The sequence below is a fragment of the Delphinapterus leucas genome, chromosome 2 (genome assembly GCF_059928025.1).
Source record: "Delphinapterus leucas isolate spDelLeu-1000000601 "Yukka" chromosome 2, BTC_Dleu_Yukka2, whole genome shotgun sequence".
NCBI classification, from domain to species: Eukaryota; Metazoa; Chordata; class Mammalia; order Artiodactyla; family Monodontidae; genus Delphinapterus; species Delphinapterus leucas.
In genome coordinates, this window is record NC_143130.1 from 93,570,672 (window position 1) to 93,592,414 (window position 21,743).

General features: G+C 45.0%; 1 protein-coding gene across 2 annotated transcripts in view; it reads right to left on the reverse strand.

Moving 5' to 3' along the window:
* Positions 1-220: 220 nt before the first annotated feature.
* The window catches only part of SORD (sorbitol dehydrogenase), a 45,203-nt gene continuing 23,680 nt past the window's right edge, over positions 221-21,743 (reverse strand). For both annotated transcript variants that reach the window (XM_089907277.1, XM_022587195.2), the window contains 5 exons: positions 18,954-19,072; positions 16,077-16,142; positions 14,928-15,103; positions 11,198-11,319; positions 221-10,279 (listed from right to left, as the gene is read on the reverse strand). In XM_089907277.1, the coding sequence (XP_089763403.1) occupies positions 10,114-10,279; positions 11,198-11,319; positions 14,928-15,103; positions 16,077-16,142; positions 18,954-19,072 (649 nt within the window). In that variant the 3' untranslated portion in view covers positions 221-10,113. The remainder of the gene's footprint in view (positions 10,280-11,197; positions 11,320-14,927; positions 15,104-16,076; positions 16,143-18,953; positions 19,073-21,743) is intronic.

Genomic DNA, 21,743 nt, shown 5'->3' on the forward strand with positions numbered 1-21,743 from the left:
GGGGTAAGACAGGAATAAAGACACAGACCTAGTGGAGAACGGACTTGAGGATATGGGGAGGGGGAAGGGTGAGCTGTGACAGGGCGAGAGAGAGGCATGGACATATATACACTAACAAACGTAAGGTAGATAGCTAGTGGGAAGCAGCCGCATAGCACAGGGAGATCAGCTTGGTGCTTTGTAACCGCCTGGAGGGGTGGGATAGGGAGGGTGGGAGGGAGGGAGATGCAAGAGGGAAGAGATATGGGAACATATGTATATGTATAACTGATTCACTTTGTTATAAAGAAGAAACAAACACACCATTGTAAAACAATTATACCCCAATAAAGATGTAAAAAAAAAAAACACAAAAAAACAATGAACTATCAGAAAGAGAAATTACGAAGACAGGGACTTCCCCGGCGGTGCAGTGGTTAAGAATCTGCCTGCCAATGCAGGGGACACGGGTTTGATCCCTGGTCCATGAGGATGCCACAGAGCAGCTAAGCCCATGCACCACAACTACTGAGCCTGCACTCTAGAGCCCACGAGTCACAACTGCTGAGCCCACGTGCCGCAACTACTGAAGCCTGAATGCCTAAAGCCTGTGTTCCACAACAAGAGAAGCCACTGCAATGATAAACCCGTGCACTGCATCGAAGGGTAGCCCCTGCTTGCCGCAACTAGAGAAAGCCCTCATGCAGCAATGAAGACCCAACGTAGCCAAAAATTAAATAAATAAATACATTTATTTAAAAAAAGAATACAATCCCATTTATCATTGCATCAAAAAGAATAAAATAACTAGGAATAAATCTAACCAAGGAAATAAAAGACCGGTACTCAGAAAACTGTAAGACAATGATGAAAGAAATTGAAGACAACACAGGTGGAAAGATATACCATGCTCATGGATTGGAAGAAGTAATATTGTGAAAATGACCATACTACCCAAGGCAATCTACAGATTCAACGCAATCCCTATCAAAATACCAATGGCATTTTTCACAGAACTAGAAAAAATTTAAAGTTTGTATGGAAACATGAGAGACCCTGAATAGCCAAAAGAATCTTGAGAAAGAAGAACAAATCTGGAGGTATTACACTTCCTGATTTCAAATTATACTAGAAAGCTACAGTCATCAAAACAGTATGGTGTCTTATGAAATATTTTCTGTTAATTTCTTTACTTGAGTCCTTATGCCTCAGTTTTTGTTGAATAATAAATTATCTGTCATTGTAAACAATTAAAAAATAAATAAATAAAAAGTGATTTACTTCCTAGTGATAAAAAAAAGTTATATTGAAAACAAAATGTAAAAAAGTTCAACACTACTAACATTTAAAGAAACAGAAATTAAGTATTGGTCTGTTTAATTAGTGCTATTTTTAAAGAATTATAATGCCTTATGCTCAAAAAAAATAATGTTGTGAGTCTGATATACATTCTTACCTTGACACCAGTACTAACTGACAAAATGAATTTATCACAAGATTCCAAAAGCCATAAAAGTATTTATATCCTTTGATTAAATAATATAATTTCTATATATGTCAATTATATCTCAAGTAAAAAAAAAATTAAAAAAACTAAACAGTATGGTGGCACAAAAAAGGACACATAGATCAATGGAACAGTACAAAGAGCCCAGAAATGAACTTACTCTTATATGGGCAACTAATCTATGACAAAGGAGACAAGCATATAAAGTGGGAAAAAGGAAGCCTCTTCAATAAATGGTACTGGCAAAACTGGACAGCTGCATGCAAAATAATCATACTGGACTACTTTCTCACACTATTCACAAAAATAAATTCAAAATGGATTAAAGACTTAAATGTAAAAATGAAACCATAAAACTTATAGAAGAAAATATAGGCAGTATGCTCTTTGACATCAATCTTAGTAATATTCTTTTTATGGATACAGCTCATCAGGCAAGGGAAGCAAAAGCAAAAATAAACAAATGGGGCTGCATCAAACTAAAAAGCTTTTGGACAGCAAAGGAAACCATCAACAAAATGAAAAAGCCACCTACTGAATGGGAGAAGATATTTGCAAACAATATATCTGATAAGGATCTAATATCCAAAATATATAAAGAACACATACAATTCATGATCAAAAAAAGAAACAACCTGATTTAAAATGGGCAGAGGATCTGAATAGACATTTTTCCCAAAGAAGACATATAGATGGCTAATAGACATATGAAAAAATACTCAATATCACTAATCATCAGGGAAATGCAAATGAAATCCACCATGAGATATTACCTCATATTTGTCAGAATGGGTATTAACAAAAAGGCAACAAATAACAAGTGCTGGGGAGGATGTGGAGAAAGGGGAACCTCTGTGAACTATTGGTGGGAATGTAAATTGATACAGCAACTATGCAAAAGAGCATGAAGATTCTCCCCAAAATTAAAAATAGAACTACCATGCAATCCAACAATTCCACTCCTGGGTACTTATTCCAAGAAAACAAACAAACAAAAACTAATTCGAAAAGATATATGCACCCTTATGTTCAATGCAGCATTGTTTTCAATATCCAAGATATGGAAGCAACCTAAGTGCCTATCCATAGTTAAATGGATAAAGAAGTTGTGGAATGTACATACAATGGAATATTACTTGGCCATAAAAAGAATGAAATCTTGCCATTTGCAACAAAATGGATGGAACTAGAGGGTATTATGCTAAGTGAAATAAGTCAGACAGAGAAAGACAAATACTGTATGATTTCACTTATCTGTGGAATCTAAAAAAACAAAACAAATGAACAAACATAACAAAACGGAAACAGAGTCACAGATACAGAGAACAAACACGTGGCTGCCAGAATGGAGGGTGGTGGGAGATGAAGAGAAATAGTTGAGGGAGATTAAGAGGTATACACTTTCAGTTGAAAAAACAAACGCGTCACGGTACGAAATGTACAGCAACTATCAATATAGTCAATAATTACATAATATCTTTGTATGGTGATAGATCATACCTAGACATCATGGTGATTATTTTGAAATGTACAGAAATATCGAAACACTATGCTGTGTAACGGGAACTAAAATAGTGTTGTAGATCAATTATACTTCAAAAACAAACTCATAGAAAAAGAGATCAGATTTGTGGTTACCAGAGGCAGGTGTTTGGGGGAGAGGGAGTTGGATAAGATAAAGGCAGTCAAAAGGTACAAACTTCCAGTTATAAGATAAGTAAGTACCTTGGGATGTAAGGTACAACATGATAAATATAATTAACACTGCTGTATATTATATATGAAAGTTGTTAAGAGAGTAAATTTTGAGTTCTCATCACAAGGACAAAATAATTTCTTCTACTCCAATAAAGATGTTAAAAAAAAAAGTAAAAAGGAATGGAAAAAAATTTTTTCCATTCCTTTTTTATCTATATGCGATGATGGATGTTCACTAAATTTATTCTGGTAACCATTTTATGAGGTACGTAAGTCAAATCATTATGCTGTACACCTTAAACTTATACGCTGCTGTATGTCAATTATATCTCAATAAAACTGGAAGAAAAAAAGGAAAAAAGAAAAAAATTAAAATGATGATTGTATAATTACTGACATAGAAGGAATTTAATAATTTATTAAGTGAAAAAAATTGATTAAATGAAAACAAATGCAAAAGAGTATGGAGGACAAATGACCCACTTTTGTCAACATAATAATGGATGGTATTTAGGGAATTCCCTAGTGGTCCAGTGGTTAGGACTCGGTCCTCTCATTGCTTGGGCCCCAGGTTTGATCCCTGGTAGGGGAAATTAGGTCCTGCGAGCCACATGGTGTGGCCAAAAAAAGAAAAAACAATGGCATTTAAACAAAAATGGAGGGGGAACTATAAGAGATTAAGAGAGACTTACAAGACATATCTACAAAACAGAAATAGACTCAAAGACATGGAAAGCAAACTTATGGTTACCAGTGGGGATGGCAGGGTGTGGGGAGGAGAGAGAAATTGGGAGCTTGAGACTGACATAAACACAGCACTGTATATGGAGTAGATGGACAGCAGGGACGTACTGTATGGCACAGGGAACTATATACAATATCTCTTTTTTTTAGTAGTTTTTTTGGGACTTCCCTGGTGTCACAGTGGTTAAGAATCTGCCTGCCAATGCAGGGGATACGGGTTCGAGCCCTGGTCCGGGAAGACCCCACAAGCCACGGAGTAGCTAAGCCTGTACGCCACAACTACTGAACTTGTGCTCTAGAGCCTGTAAGCCACAACTACTGAGCCCTTGTGCCACAACTACTGAAGCCCGTGCACCTAGACCCCGTGCTCTGCAACAAGAGAAGCCACTGCAATGAGAAGCCCACGCACCCAACGAAGAGTAGCCCCCGTTTGCTGCAACTAGAGAAAGCCCGCACGCAGCAACAAAGACCCAAAGCAGCCAAAAATAAATTAAAATAAATAAAAAATTTTAAACCTTTAAAAATAGTTTTTTAAATATTTATTTTATTTATTTATTTGGTTGTGCTGGCTCTTTGTTATGGCAGGCAGGCTCCTTAGTTGTGGCTCATGGGCTCCTTAGTGTGGAATGCTAACTCTTAGTTGCGGCATGCATGTGGGATCTAGTTCCCTGACCAGGGATCAAACTCGGGCCCCCTGCATTGGAAGCACAGAGTCTTAACCACTGCACCTCCAGGGAAGTCCCTCAATATCTTGTAATAACCTATAATGGAAAACAATCTGAAAAAGAATTTATATAAAACTGAATCACTTTGCTGTACACCTGGAACTAACACAACAATTGCAGATTATACCTCAGTAAAAATAATGGTTGGACTTCCCTGGTGGTGCAGTGGTTAAGAATCCACCTGCCAATGCAGGGGACACGGGTTCAATCCCCCGTCCAGGAAGATCCCACGTGCCGCAGAGCGACTAAGCCCGTGCACCACAACTAGTGAGCCTGCTCTCTAGATCCCACAAGCCACAACTACTGAGCCTGCGTGCCACAACTACTGAAGCCCGCGTGCCTAGAGCCTGTGATCCACAACAAGAGAAGCCACCACAATGAGAAGCCCGCACACCGCAACGAAGAGTAGCCCCCGCTCGCTGCAACTAGAGAAAGCCCGCACACAGCAACGAAGACCCAGTGCAGCCCAAAAAAAAAAAAAAAAAGAGACCAACTCACTAAAAAAAAAAAAGTTAAAAAAAAAGACATATCAACCACGTGCAATGTGTCTGGATCCTGACTCAGGCAAACCAAGTGGAAAAGGTCTTTTTTTTTTTTTTTTTTAAATAACTAGGGAAAGTTGCACTTCAATTTATTGGGTGTTAGATGATTTGAAGAAATTGTTAATTTCATTAATGAGAATTGTGATGGTTAAAAAAGTCCTTATCTGTTATGGGTGAAAATGGAAAAAAAAGTAAGTAAAATATATTCCCATTTCTGATTATAAATACATGTACACGTTTTATTTGTATAGAAATGCATAGGTTGGGGAGTTAGAAGGAAGTACTCCAACTTATTAGCATCCTTGGAGAACACATATGGCTGGTTTTCTTTTTTTTTACTTATCTGACTTTATTTTCTTATCAATGTACAACCTTGTGTGATAAGGGAAAGTTCAGTCACCGTCATCTCCTAGTGACTAGGGCACTGCAAACAGCTGACCCAAGGAGCCTCTTGGGGCTCCTGCCAGGGAGGAGGAGCTGAGACAGGGCTGTGTGAGAGGTGCCCTGGACTGGAGAACCCAAGGGTGCCTGTAGCTGGCAGACCAGTGCATACAGAATTGTGAGGTCAGGGCAGGACCCACAGGAGTTCAGCATCACCCACCTGAAGCCTGGAGCTGGCCCCAAGGGAGCTACTCCGCCACTGTGCCTCAGTGGTGCTAGACCCAGAATAGGCCCACCTTTGGCCCAGGCCCACCTTCTTCCCACAGCTCCCTCCTCACTATGGATGAACTGCTGGGCTCCCCCACCCGCAGCCAGGCTGTGCCTCTGCCTGCAGTCCTACATGTACCACAGAAAGGCCAACTGGTGATCACACCCAGGGAAGTCACTGATGGGGCCAGACTTCCCCAGGCCCAGCTCTGGGCGTGCAAACCCCCTGATGATCATACCTAACAGCCCAGAGGACAGAGGCTTCTCTCCAACCCGTCACCCCCAAGAAGCTCCCACGGATGGTGAGATCCACTAAGAAACCTCTTGGCAGGAACACCTTGCACACATCCTGTACCACTTTCAGGTGCCCAAGGAAGGAACTCAGTATCTGACTCAGCCAAGGCTTTGAGAGAGGAAAGCCAGGAGTGAGAAGTGGAGGCCGTTGGAGTATTGATATGCTGCTTCACTACAGCAGTGGCTGCACCAGAGTACCTCTGCTGCCTTCGAGGCACTTCCCTTGGGTGATGAGCTCCTGGCCAAACCACTTCACTGCTGCCCTCCCTGAGCCCTCAAGGACCTCAGTGTGTGGAGGCAGACAGCGAAGTTGGAGACCTGCCTACTACCCAGGGATGTGGGTCCTATATTTTGGCTTCTGTACTCCAAACTCAGATCATGTGCAGAGGACAGTTCTGGGAAAAGGCAAATATCCAATAAATCCTATCTGTCTCCCCCACTCCTAACCTCTGGCCCAACCAAGTTCCCATGGGCCTCCTTTGCTCTCCCAATGGGAGCAAAATAGGAACCAGGAAGGGAGAGGTAGGACTGTGCTACACAGAAATGAGACTGGGATGGCCTGAGGACCAGGGACTGGGGATCCAGAAGTGACTTCATATCAACATCCACTGTAGCCAAATGTGGATGGCAAGAGGAAGTGGCTGGAGCTGTGTCCCCTCTCTCCTTTGACATCTGTGGGGCAGCCTCCCCTCTGCCTGCAGGATTCTTCTTCCCAGCTCTCCACCCAAGCTGGGAGTGCTGGCTGGGTGGGGTCCTCAGTACTGACTGCTGCCACACGAGTGACAGAGCACACAAAGGCCGGCAAAGCCGGCCAAGCTTGGAGAGCTCGTGGGGAATTCATATTCTTGTTTCCGGAACTGATTCACTGAATCAACACTCACTGAACACTCAGTGGAGGTAGCGAGAGAACTGAATTACTGGGCTTCCTGCAGCCCCTTCCAAACAGTGGAGGGACCATTTCAACACGGACGTAGAGGTGGGGGAGCCCCAGGGCCGGTTCAGTACCACAGACTTGGGCCCTCTCGCCACCTGGAGGACTTGCTGGCAGCTCACCCACACCACTCCCTCTCCCACCAACCATGCTCTCTGCCCGTGCTTGGGAAGCTGTGAAACATCACAGTAGGTTGAGAGCGTGGAGGGATTTGGAAATGGAGTGTTCCCTGAACTGCTGTTTTCAATCAGCCCATTCACTCCTTGTAATTGCCCTCATGGAGGTATCATGAAGCCCATTTAACAGGCCAGGGAGTGGAAGCTCCAAGACACTGACTTAGAAGATCCAATCACCATTGTGAAATGTGTCACATGTTTTTTGTCCTTGATAGCCCTACCTTTCCAGGAGTTCCCACTGCAACTCCTCTTTTTCAGGCTCAGTGGCTTCCTCGCTCCACCAAATCACAATCAGAGGGAGAGTGGCTACTTGTGAATTTAACACAGTGAGTCCACCTCCTTCAGGGGCATTTCTATTGGAAGATTTCCAATCTAGAAAGGGAAGAGTCTTTCTCATTCCACATTCAAGGAACTTTGGGCATCACTGAGCTGGAAAGAGTTTCAAGAAAAGGGAGCTGGCAAGTTTGGCCCTACCTAAACAGGACTCAGAGAAGGAAGCAGTGTGGCTCCTGAGTGTGTATTTGTGTTGTGTGTGGACTCAGGATCCCACCCTCCTCCAAAGATAACATGAGAAAAGAAAAGCAGTGTGTGACCTTGAGCAAGTTACTTGATTTCTCTATTTCCTTAGTTGTAAAATAATTATATTTGGCTTGCTGTGAGGATTAGAGATCATTAAAGTAAAATTTCAACAGTCAATGAAAATTGTACTTGATGCAGAAAATGCATCACTCTCAAAAATCCCAGATGCTTCCTTTTGTGAAATGGGTAACCTAAGTCGATTCCTCCCTAAACAGGGCCACAAATGGTGGCAGCGGTCGAGTACTACAAGCAGAATTTGTTACCCAAACCAGTTTGAGGAATCCCAGGCACTGGTTACAGCCTTCCCTGGTCACAAGAAAACCAGAACCTCTTCAAACCCACCCTCCACCCCCGGCAGAAGTGAGGGATTAGACTGTAGCCCAAGTCATGTCACAGCTACTATATCCTCATTCTTCACTAGTAATCTCAAAGTCACAAATGGCATGATGTGATTTGGATCCAAATCTTACCCAGGAAAACCCCATGATTAAAATAGATAAGGTTGGAACTATCATTCAAATGGACAGAAAGGTACAAAGACCCTTAACTGGCTCTGAGAAGGGAAAAGGTTTTTCGCTCATAATGGCCAGAACTGAACAGATTGTCTAATAATCATCAGTGAGCTTTGAGCCTAGGAGGGCACGCTAACCCTGTGGGGTGGGTAAGACAGATATACTGACCAAAACCTCCTGGGCTAGTCAGAAGCGTGATTTAAGGTCTCCCATGAGGATTCCCCGTGGCTGTCCTTACGTAGGCGCCTCCTGGTTGCCTAGTGACAAAGGAGCCTGCAGTGGCTGCCTCTGAATGTGCAGAAGAGTGGGGGTGTGGCGCGTTGGGAAGGCAACTCTTCACCTTGCGAAATAAGTTACAAAGAATTCTCAAGAGTTGAAGAGGCAATTCTTCAAGCAGCGCTGAAAAGTTCCTTGTCTACTTCTACATTTGAGGGATGCAAGCTAGCTGTATCTCACATGGGATTTCAGTTTTATTTGCTTGGTTTTTAAATTATCCTAGAGTCCCTTATTCTTTTATCATCATACCGAATAGCACTTATGTCTAGAAGCACTGTATCCTACAGTAAAACTGTTCACAACCTTTCATCCCCAACGCTGAGCTGCAGATTTTTGTGAAAATCAGGTTCTGGGCCAGTTAAGTCTTGATAAAGTTGCAAATGGTCTCTTCATAACTGAGCCCTCATCCCCCATCTGGCCACAGTCACAGTAGAACCAGGAACCCAATGGGCAGATTTCTCTCCTTACACAACTTCCAGGCACTCCAGGAAGAAGGGGAGTCCTGGCACCTACCTGCCAAGCTCTGCTCTACTTGCCGAACTTTGATCAGCACGAACAGGTCATTCTGGCTACAAGTTCTCCCAAATTCTCCCTACCTGTGTGTTTCTTTTTTAAAATAATTATTTATTTACTTATTTATTTTGGCTGCACTGGGTCTCTGTTGCTGCACACGGGCTTTTCTCTAGTTGCGGTGAGTGGGGGCTACTCTTTGTTGCAGTGCATGGGCTTCTCATTGCAGTGGCTTCTCTTGTTGTGGAGCACGGGCTCTAGGCGCATGGGCTTCAGTAGTTGCAGCACATGAGCTCAGCAGTTGTAGTTTGTGGGCTCTAGAGCGCAGGCTCAGTAGTTGCGGTGCACAGGCTTAGTTGCTCTGCAGCATGTGGGATCTTCCCAGACCAGGGATTGAACCCATGTCCCCTACACTGGCAGGCGGATTCTTAACCACTGCGCTGCCAGGGAAGTCCCTCCCTACTTGTGGGTTTTTTGTTTTGTTTTGTTTTTATTTATTTTTTGGCTGCGTTGGGTCTTCGCTGCTGTGCGCAGGCTTTCTCTAGTTGCGGAGAGTGGGGGCTACTCTTCGTTGTGGTGCGCGGGCTTCTCATTACAGTGGCTTCTCTCGTTGCGGAGCACGGGCTCTAGGTGCGTGGGCTTCAGTAGTTGTGGCATGCGGGCTCAATAGTTGTGGCTCGTGGGCTCTAGAGCGCAGGCTCAGTAGTTGTGGCACACAGGCTTTGTTGCTCCGCAGCATGTGGGATCTTCCCGGACCAGGGCTTGAACCCCTGTCCCCTGCATTGGCAGGCAGATTCTTAACTAGTGCGCCACCAGGGAAGTCCCCCTACTTGTGTTTTTAAGGCACACCAACTCCTCTGTGTAAGCCTCTCTTTTTATAATGAATTATTTTAATTATTCTTACTACTCAAAAAAAACTTCCACCACTGCCCAGCCAACCACTCAACCCCCAAGATGCTGAGAGTGGGGACAAGGACAGAGCCCAATTCATATCATGGATTCTGGTCCTTGGGGTCGCACTTGATCATGACTTTCAACCCCAATCCCTTTTTGGATGTTTCAAAGGCCTCCAGAGCTTTCTCCAGAGGAAACCGATGGGTTACCAAGGGCTTTACATTCACAGACTTGGATGCAAGCATTGAAATCGCCATTGGCCACCTGGAAAAAATCACAAGCATCACACTCAACCTTCAGGAGGAAAGAGGGAGGTCCCCAAAACTACCCAGCACAAGATAAGTTTGGCCACATTTGTTTGTAGCTCTGTGGTTCTGCAAGGTCATTTCTACAGGCCAACAATGGGGAAAGGATCTTATGACTTATAATTCAGGAGTACAGAGTCTGTTCCCAAATGTCCCCTGTCCGTCTGCAATGCCTGCCATGAAGCCTAGAATTCCTTTGGCATGAAGGCATAAGGCATATGGGAGCCACTGTGAAAAGGCAGATAAGCCTCCAGTGGGGAAACCCAGGATGATCCAATCATACCCTTTAGCAGCGTGGCTTGGCAGAGTTTATTGGAAAACTAGCACTCTGCTGAGGGAATGGTTACAGACTCTAAAGATGGGAGAAAGGGCCACTGGTGGGGAAGGTGGTCCTGGACAGAGTGCCCCAGCAGGGGAGAGGATGGACCCACAGAACATGAGGTGGGATTTATCAAGACCCTCTCACTTCCCAGGGTGGGACCTGGGGATCTGGAGTGAGAACCAAGGAACTTGAGTTCTTGCGGTTGTCCTGTTTCTCTCCTTCTTCCCTTTAAAGGGGGAAAATGGAGATCTGGCCACTTAAAGAAATGGAAAAGAGAGGGCCTAGACAATGAGTGGCAGACACCCAAGAAAAGCATGTTTCAAAATCCCGCTCCCTCCCTCTTTCCCTACAGCCCTGTCAGCTCTGCCCTCCCGTTCTTTAACCACAAGTGAATGCTCTATCTTTGGATCCTTATCATAACACACGGATGTCAGTGTGGCCAGGGAGTGCCCCTCATGAATAAACAGGCAGAGACTCTTGGTCCCAGAGGCCACCTAGGGCCTTCCCTGGACTTGCTGGCCACTCGCCACCCTGGCTCACCCACAACATACTCACGTGTTGCAGTATCGAAACACACCCTTGATGTCCACCTCCCTGGTAGCTGCGTGTACTAGGGGCACACTGGTCATCTCAGAGCCCAGCCCCACAAGCACCAGCGTCCCACCAGATTGAGTGGCCTGAAGAAGAGGTAAGAACAAGAAAACCAAGAAGATGAGAAAATGCAGACCCCACTCACAGTAGCACTGCTGCCATACAAACAGGTAACTATCCAAAAATTTCAGAGTATGACTCTTTCCATACTGCTGGACTCTTCAGCATGTTAACCAAACTCAACAGAGCAGCAGAGTAGACAATGCCTCCTTTAAAGATCCTGAAATAATACACTTACCAGTGGAGGCACAGTGGGAGCATCTGCTGCTGTCCACAACATCCCAGGAAACAGCAAAGGTTCTCCAGAGAGCAATGAGAATCTCCCCTACAACCATCGCTGACCCTTCAGCAGCCACTGAGCATCTTTCAAATGTTTACTAATTCAGGGGGCATCTCTGGTGGCGCAGTGGTTAAGAATCTGCCTGCCAATGCAGGGGGCACGGGTTCGAGTCCTGGTCCGGGAAGATCCCACATGCCGCGGAGCAACTAAGCCCATGCGCCATAACTACTGAGCCTGTGATCTAGAGCCTGTGAGCCACAACTACTGAGCCCAAGTGCCACAACAACTGAAGCCCACGTGCCTAGAGCCTGTACTCCACAACAAGAGAAGCCGCCGCAATAAGAAGCCCGCACACCGCAACGAAGAGTAGCCCCATCTCGCCGCAACCAGAGAGAAGCGCGCATGAGACAACAAAGACGCAACACAGCAAAAATAAAATAAATAAAATAAAATAAATAATAATTAAGAAAAAAAAAAAGCTTTACTAATTCAGTACCAGATGTTGGTGTCAGCCACTTCCTCCTCCAGAGTGCTCCCCACAAGACAGAGTATCAAACCTCTAACGGACCACCTTCTTGGTTAAAAAAAAAACAACTACCAAGCACTATACCAATGGGGAGGGCTATAGGACTTCTGTGGTTTAAAAACGCCTTATATGTGCAGGCTGGCAAGTAGAAATTTTTGTTCCAGAGACATTCTCCCAATGGTGTCAGTCATAATGGATTCATCAGCTTCCTCTTTGAGTGGGCAGAGAGCAAAATTTTCCCCAACAATCTCCACATAACTTCACGAGTGCTAGGCCTGCTCCAGAGATTTTGGGGGGTCATTGTGCTCGATGATGTGAGGGACAGAAAAATGGGCAATTCATTCATGCTAAGTTTTCATTACAGTTAACAGCAGAAAGCACTTACTGGGACCATTCTAAGTGCTGAGCAATGGAGCAGTAAGACAGCAAACATCACAGCTTCTACCTCCGAGGGGAAGGATACACCCTGGAGAGAGGGCTGTAGTGTGGAGGTGACTCCCAGCATTTGTACTTTTGAGCTCTGGGACCCTAGATGGTGCTCTCTCAGCCATGGGTTCCTCATGTGTGAGAATAGGACGATGCCTCCCCCTCAGCAGGGCTCTTAGCGGTGACAGTCACAGTGGCTGGCACTAGGATGGGCTCAATGTTTGGCATGTTTTCTGTTTTTATTGAAGCACAGTCACTTACAAATCACCTGTGACATATAAACACTGTCGGTAAGGGGGAGGGTATCTCACAACTGAAAAACACTGCTGTCCTCATTGGAAAAGTGTTGGGGGAGGTGTTCAGAATCGAGAGGGAGCCACAGAATACACTAAGAAATTTTCCAGGAAAACTGTTGCCCATTCAGCACTTCCTCTCCACCTGGTAAGGAGGAAGAGGAACCTCTTCCAAACTGGTCATCCCAGGCTGCCAGGAGGCCAGTAGCTTATTGACCACAGGCAAAGGAAATCTCAGACCACTGTTTTGTTGTTGTGACTTCCACACTAAGGAGATGACATCAATTCTACCCTAAGCATTTGCTATGTCTCCTCACGAACATTATCTAGACATCACATGGCAGAAAGGTGACTCTCAGGTATGTCCATAAGGTGCCTCCGCCTAACCTGCCCCTTGGCAGAGTGACCTGTAGCATTCTACAGCACCTGTCATGCATGATGCTCCACTCCCCACTCAGGACAGGCACCGGCTTCAGGCTGGTGAAGGCCCTTGTGTCACATTTACCTCCACGCCCACCTCAGGTAGCCTGGCAACTGGGCCCCCACCATCAATAGTTGGAGATATCAACCTGTTCTCAGACATTCTCCAGGCAGGGCACAAGAGGAAGGAAGGACTTGTACTAGGAAGCCATGTCTTTTACTGCCTCTCTCTTGAGTGGGGGTCACTGACCTGCCGACAACTTGAAAACAGTAGACACACCTTACTGGTCAAGCCCTCAAGGTGTCTGGCACAAAGCCAGGCATGAGGCAGGAACCCAAGACCTGCCATGGGTTGAACATAGCTCCACTGATCACACACAGACCCATCGCCCTCTGGGTTTTGGTTTCTCTTTGCCCCTTCCCATGTGGTGACCACTGACTGTCTCGGACAGTGGAGCAGAGAGCTGGCTGATTCCAGCTGGAACAAGGTTAGGGCAAAAGTGGCACCTGCTCCTGCCTCTCCCGCTGCTTCCTTGGCCCCCGGTGCCATATGCATCTTGGTAGGAGGAGGGGAAGGCAGCTCTGCCTGGGTGTGCCAGGCTTGAGGGCCGTGCCACACAGCTCGAGGGATCAGGTTTTCCCAGAATGTCTTGCACGGTGGACAGTGCCCTTGTGTGTGACTGGCTGTGACTCAGAAGGAAGGAAGAAGCATGTGCTGCTGTGGGAAAGCAGTTTGGGAGACAGGGCAGGAATGCCCAGCAGTGGCAGCTACCGATGCTCTCCCCAGCCCAGCCCCTCCCACCCTAGCACTGGTTCCTTGTCCCCTCTATCCCTTCCTCTCCAGAGGAGCCAGATGGAGTAAGGAAAGCCCAGGCACTGGAGCAGTGCGCTCAAGGCGAGTCACTGGGCCGCTCTCCTTGTAAAATGTGGAAAATGAGAACTCATTTTCAGGGCTATCATACAGATTAGGCATCATGTTTATAAAGCACACAGCAGAGGACATGGCCCACGGTAGAGCTTGGAATCTAGTTCTTATTCTTTTCTTCCTTCTTTTCCTCATACTTTGATTTCTCAGTTTCACTCCTCCCTGCCCCTCCCCCATCAACATCCCATAAATTACTGGTGGGTTGCTGAGGGGTAACTCAGGTATTGGCAGCTTATCTGTTCCTAATTCTGGGAAAGGACAGTAGTAGACAACTGTGACACTGAAATATCACCTCACCTTTGTGACTAACTGAATTAACGACTGTTAGTTTGTATCAATGACTCAAAGACTACAGTTTTCCTCAATAAAGCAAGATAGGGATTTCCCACACTCAACTAAGGCATGCTTCCTTGTTCCTTTTGTTGATTTTTTTTTTTACCAAGAGCACTATTTTCATGATCACAGATGTGATCATAACAGCAATCCCATCCTAAAGGTATGTGTCACTTAAAATCTTCCAAGGCCCATGTATATCTGTTACCTAGTTCGAAGTTCACAATAACCCAATGAAGGTGTTAGGGAAATGTCACTACCTCCACAAGAGAGATAAGATAGCAGTTAACAAGGAATTACCTGGTGGGGGGAGGGGTGGTCAACATAGCAAATCAGTGGCGAAGCTTGATCCTAGGAATCCTACTTGGTTCACTACCCTGCGCTGATTCCCTGAAGCTGCCTACCAGCTTAGCTACCCTTATTCCACTCACGTATATGCCCGCCTGGATGGAGGTCTCCACCCCTGTGCACTCGATGGTAACTTCTGGCTTGCACCCCAGCAGGCCTTCCACTTTATTGGCAATTTCCTGCGGGCTCTCGTTGGAGATCTGGAGGAGGAAATCAGCTCCAACTTCCTTGGCTTTAGACAACCGAGAGGCTGACAGATCTAAAGTTGAACAAAAGTTTCTTTCAAACTGAGAAACTGGATGGTGGATTAGGGAGAAAAAATGAAGGTGCAGATTCCAGTGGCAAGGAAGCTCTGGTGTAGTGATGGTGTCGCTGAGCCCAACACACACACTCTCTAAACACACCCTCACACATAATCTCTTAGATAACTTCTCAAACATCCACATCCTTCTACATCCCCATACACCCCCATACATACCACACAGCTCTACACAGCTACACACATACTCTCTCACCTTCTCACACAAAACACGCAATGAAACCCTTCTGCATCCCCACTCCCCTCATATATCCCCAACACCCCATACACCACAAAACTCTACATGCTTACTCACACACTCTCACATATAACCTCTCCTCATACATACAAACACTCTCAGATACATTATACACACACACATTCTCTCTCACAGATACCTTCTCCACACACACACACCCTTCTATACCCCACACGCTTCCATCATACCATGCTGCTCCACACACACATACCCACATGTCCTGTCAGAGAACCTCTCCTCACACACACATGAGTGTCTCATACCACATACCTCACACATAAACATCCTCTTATAAACACATCACATACCCCACTAACACCACATCACACACACACACGCACACACACCCTCTGAGCTTGGTCAAACAACCCAAGGGCTGAAACTCTTCTTAGGACCAAGTGGGCAGTATAAGCATCTGAGGTCCACACACAAAGAGCCAGGTCCTCTTCTCTGAAGCAGCCACCCTCTCCCAGGAGCTTCAAAAGAGTCTCCTCCTCAGCCCTGACTTGGTCATCTCCTGGGTGGGCTTTTCAACCCTGGAACCCAGAAGAAAAGAGCAGGAGCCTCGTTAGAAACCCCCTACTCCAGGAAGGGAACAGGTCTCATGTCCCTGCTCCAAAACTGTAGGCCCAGCTGCTTCCATCCCAAGGAGTCTTAAAAAGAAGAAAACCTTACCAGTCACCACCACTTGAGATGCACCCATTGCTTTGGCCACGAGCAAACTGACCAGTCCAATTGGCCCTAAATAAAGCAAGAAATAGGAGACATTTGTGAAATATCAAACACCAGCTCTCCCCCTTGTCTAGGCCATGGACAGGAACTGTATCTTTTGAGTACCTCTAGCATCTATCCCAGTGCCTAATATATAGTGAGACCTTAACAACTGTTTGTTGAATGCATGAGTAAATGAGTGCATGAGGGATTGTCCTCTACCTGGAATCTGCTCCCAGTGCTGGGCTCCTGTTCTCTCTTTGACCCCCTACCTTCTTAGAACCCAACATGCCTCCCCAAGGTGAGACGTGTCCTTTCAGGTGCCCTCTGAGGACCACCTTGGAGGGTGTCCTAGGTTGACCCAGCTGCTCAGGCAGCTCCAGGATGTCCAGGTGCCTGAGAATCAGCCCAAAGACGACCTGTTTCCCCACTTTATAGGCACACTAGATGGTTTTAACACAAAAACCAGACCACAAATAAGGCTATGCAGAATATCTTTGAGGACTTGCTTTTCGGACACTCCCCTTGAGAATAATTTAGTGAGTTCGCCCAGAAAGCAAAACACTGAGAAATACCTGAAATAACCAACAAAGGGTTGATTAGTTAAGTAAACTACAGAAGGATACTAAACAGCTATTAAAAATTATGTGTCTAACTCTTTTAACTAATGACATAGAAAAATGTTCACAGTATATTAATTTTTTAAAAGAGTAGGTAAAATGAAGCATATTCAGGATGATCTCATGAATTAAACAAACAAAACCAAAAACCAAACTGAAATATTCTACACCAAAATGTTAACAGTGGTTCTCTCAGGCTGATGGGTTGTGTGTGTGCACATGCGTGCAGGTGTGGTATGTATGTGGTATGTATGATTTAACTTCTTTTTCTATGGCAAAAAAGTATTACTTATGCAGAGTTTTTTTTAAAAAAATCTGTCACGTGAATCCTACAGTCTTCTGGCTCATTGAGGCAAATCTTCTACACCCATCACCCTGCTTAGGAAGCCCTGTAGTCACTTATTTGGCCCTGCCAAAGAAAATCAGTCACAAAGTGTATGAGGATTAACTCAAAATGGATTAATGACTTGAATATAAGACCTGAAACCATAAAACTCCTAGAAGAAAACATAGGCAGTAAGCTCCTTGACATCAGTCTTGAGTTTTTGGATTTGACACCAAAAGCAAAGGCAATAAAAGCAAAAATAAACAAGTGGGACTGTATCAAACTAAAAAGCTTCTGCACAGCAAAGGAAACATCAACAAAATGAAAAAGGCAACATGTTGAGTAGGAGAAAAATATTTGCAAATCATATATTTGATATGGGTTAATATCCAAAATATATATAAGAACTTGCACAACTCAATAGCAAAAAGCAATCTGATTGAAAAATGAGCAGAGGATATGACTAGACATTTTTCCAAAGAATACATACAGGTTGCCAAAATAAACATGAAAGGATGCTTAACACCACTAATCAGAGAAATGTAAATCAATACCACAAAGAGATATCACTGTATACCTGTTAGCATGGCTATTATCAAAAAGACAACAAGTAACAATTATTGGTGAGGATGCAGAGAAAAGGAAACCCCTATGCACTGTTGGTGGGAATGTAAATTGGTACAGACACTACAGAAAACAGTGTGGAGATTCCTCAAAAATGATCCAGCAATTCTACTTCTACTCAGAAGTGGAATTTTATCCAAAGAAAATAAAAACTTACTCAAAATGTTATCTCCACCCCCATATTCACTGCAGCATTATTTACAATAGCCCAGACATGGAAGCCACCTAAGTGTTCACCAATGGATGAATAGGCAGAGAAAATGTGGTGTGTGTGTGTGTCTGTGTGTGTGTGTGTGTGTGTGTATAAAATATTCCATAGATATGAAGCTGAGCTCATAGATATGGAGAATAGATTGATTGCCAGAGGTGGTGGTGGCAGCAGTGAAATGGATGAAGAGGGTCAAAAGGTACAAACTTCCAGTTATGAAATAAATAAGTCCTGGTTATCCAATGTACAGCATGGTGACTATAGTTAATACTGTATTGCATATATGGAAGTTGCTAAGAGAATAGATCTTAAAAGTTCTTATCATAAGAAAAAAAAATTTATAACTGTGTGATGACATGTTAACTAGACTTACTGTGGTGATCATTTTGCAATATATACAAATATCAAATCATTATGTTGTACACCTGAAACTAATATGTTATACGTCAGTTATACCTCCATAAAAAAATAAAAGTGTATGAGGAATACCAGATCACACCCACAAGGAGTGAAGCATGTTGTTTGGGTCACCAGAAGCAGTTAGAAGCCTAGATGATTCAGTCTGAGGCTGCTAGGCTTGTTCAAGCGACTGGAAGCAGGGGAGGAAGAAGGCAGCTAGCTGCAAGCCAATGTGGGCAGAGTGCTGACTCACAGTGGGCTGGACCCCACTCCTTCTGCTGGTCATAAGCATGGGCCGCCTCATTCTGGAAGGACCAGGAGACCAGTTCTCTAGGATGATTTGAAAGTTCCAAAAGTTGCCCTTCCCTTTACTACCAAAAATATTTCCCTAGTTTCCTGTCAAGGGTTGAAAAATAATCCCAAATTGCATTCTTTAAGTGAACAAAAGGGTTGTGCTGCCTAGGAAATGACATTGGTTACTACCATGCCTGCAGATATTTATCCAGCAAAGTGCGTGTCATTGAAGGAATGGGACACTGAGATCCTCCCTAACCCGTTAAGATTCTAGGACCAGTTTCAGCCCTCAGAGGGGGAATGAAACGGGCAGAGGGATCCCCACATTCCCCTTTAATGAACTCACAACCAGGGTGTCATCTGTTTCTTACCAGCTCCGCACACAAAGACCTTGTGCCCCAGGGTGACTCCAGCTCGCCGGCAGGCATGGATCCCCACAGACAGTGGCTCAATCAGGGCCCCTTCCTCAAAGGTGACATTGTCAGGAAGTCTGAGGAGTCATTCAACACACTTAGTTAGTCCCTCCGGGTTAACAGCAATAACAATAGCTAATATTTATTGAGCTTTAATTTATGTGCTGGGCAATGTGCTAAGCAATTTACATACATTCACTCATGTAAATCCTCAGAATAGTTCTGTGGTAAATATTATTATTCCCATTTTACAGATGAGGAAACCAAGCCTTGGAGGATTAAATGACTTGCTCCAAAAATTCAAAACCAGTGAGTACTGAGAGGCTTAAAGGGTTTGAACTGGAAGCCAGATATGTCTGATTCCAGAGCCCATATCATACTGCTCCCCTCTGAAAATGCTATCCAAGATAAAGTGTGGTGTGGCTGTCATTCATAGATGAAAAGTTCATTTCACAAGGGTTTAACTTAACACCATTCCAGCATTTCATCTGCTTCTCAAATTCATAACCTTTCTGGTTTCATTTAAGCAAACAATCCAGAGTATCAGCAGCTTTGCGAAACAGTGATTAGAAGCTGACTTCACTCTGTACATTGTCTCCCATATTACACACTTCAGAAGAACCACATCTGATAGCAGCAGCTTCCTGGCTGTCCCTGGATTGGTTAAGCAGATTAAGTGCTGTGTTACCTTTGCCACTGGGTTCTTGGTTTTCACTTCCCTGTCCACTGGTACCTTGACCCTCTTAACCATCCCACTGATGAAGACAGCAAATATTTGCATAATGCTTTACAGATTTAGAGAGCTTTCTCCTCCATATCTCATTTAATCCTCACCATGAACTTGTCAGGCAGGAAGGGCAGGCTTTGTTGTTGGTGGTGGTGTTTTTTTTTTTTTTTTTGGCCATAAGGCTTGCAGAATCGTAGTTCCCAGACCAGGGATTGAACCCAGGCCCTTGGCAGTGAAAGCCCAGAGTCCTAACCACTGGACTACCAGGGAATTCCCGGACAGGCTTTGTTTTAGACTTTATTCTACAGAAGCAGAACTGAAGCTGAAGACATTGAGAGACCTGCCCAAGGTTACAAGGCTAGTGAGCAGAAGAGCAAGACTTAAACCCAGATCTCCTGATTCCATATCCTCTGCCTGTCCCGCATCGGCTGCCTCTCGGTACAAGCAGCTCCGTAGTTAATATCTAACTTCTGCTAGCTCCCCACTGCCCAGTATTTATTCAGCACATCCACAACCTCCACACGCAAGAACGTGAAAACCCTCAAGTTCCAAAAAGAGAAAAAAGTGGCATCCAAACCATGTGCTGATCCCCATGATCCTTCTGTTCCTGATCCTCCACAGAATAAATAACAAGGCCTGCATTCGGCCTGACTGGTGTCCACCACCCCTTTTATCTCCCCTCCCCTCTGCTTCTCTCATATCATTTCCCACATGCCAATCCACTCTCTTGCTCTGACTGTCATCATCCCTTCTACCCACCAAACCTACCCCATCAATTCCAAATAAGGGGGAAGAGTTTGAAGTGAAATAATGAAGATTCCCAAACTCTCTCAAGGACCCTCAGTCACACACACTCTCTCCAACAGTCCTGCCTCTTCACATTTGGGCCTCCCCCAAAGCTGGTGCTGGGGCTAAACAGAGGGTGGCCTGTGGTCAGGAACTGTGTGCTCCTCTCATCTTCTGCTCTGACTTCCCTTTGGAATAAGAATACCAGGGAGAAATGGGATTGGGGATGGTGATGAGAGAGGATTGTTACGTGGGAGATTATTCCACTGACGTTGCCAGAGTCCTGGGGTCCAGCCCTTTTGCCACTGACCTGGGGAGAGTTACTGGGTCCTCCTTCCCCAACCTTGTTCAGTGGAGGTTGAGGGAAAGGGGATGAGTTTCTTCCCGGCCCTAATTGTTCATGATTTTATAAACACCAGAAAATGACAAAGCAACTTGGTGGTTTTCACAATGGGATCCAGGAAATAGGAAAAAGGGTTAAAGAATGATCAAGGGCTTCCCTGGTGGCGCAGTGGTTGAGAGTCCGCCTGCCAATGCAGGGGACATGGGTTCGTGCCCCGGTCCGGGAAGATCCCACATGTCATGAAGCGGCTGGGCCTGTGAGCCATGGCCGCTGAGCCTGTGCTCTGCAACGGGAGAGGCCGCAACAGTGAGAGGCCTGCGTACCGCAAAAAAAAAAAAAAAAAAAAAAAAAAAAGAATGATCAAGAAGCCAAGGGGGAAGCAGGAAGACAGAAAGAAAATAAGGTGGGTCGGAAAATAAAGAAGGTGTGGCAGTGTACAAATCCGCACAAAGAGAGACCAGAGAGAAGGGTGTAGATCCAGGGCTGGGCTGAGGACATAGATACAAAGTACCCCAGGAGAAGAGGAAAGGTAGGGGTCGCATGTCCCCTAGAGGCCCTCCACAGCCCTCCCCTTGCCATTGCCAACCAGAACACTTCCTCCCACACCATTCCCTGCAAACCACTTGCGCCCCCGCCCCCCGACCCCGATTCCCAGTGCAAGCCTCCTTTTCAGGCCTATCCCTGTAACATCCACCAGATACAAGGCCATAGCTATGACACATCATGGCACTGTTTACTGAGCTCCTCTTCAGTGCCAGGCCTCGTGCCGAGTACTCGATATGCTTCTCCCACTGAATCCCATCACTAATTCTATGCATTTCATCATGGCGATGCTATTATTTCCATTGCACAGGAGACTGAGGTTACAAAGTTTAAGTATCTTGATCAAGGT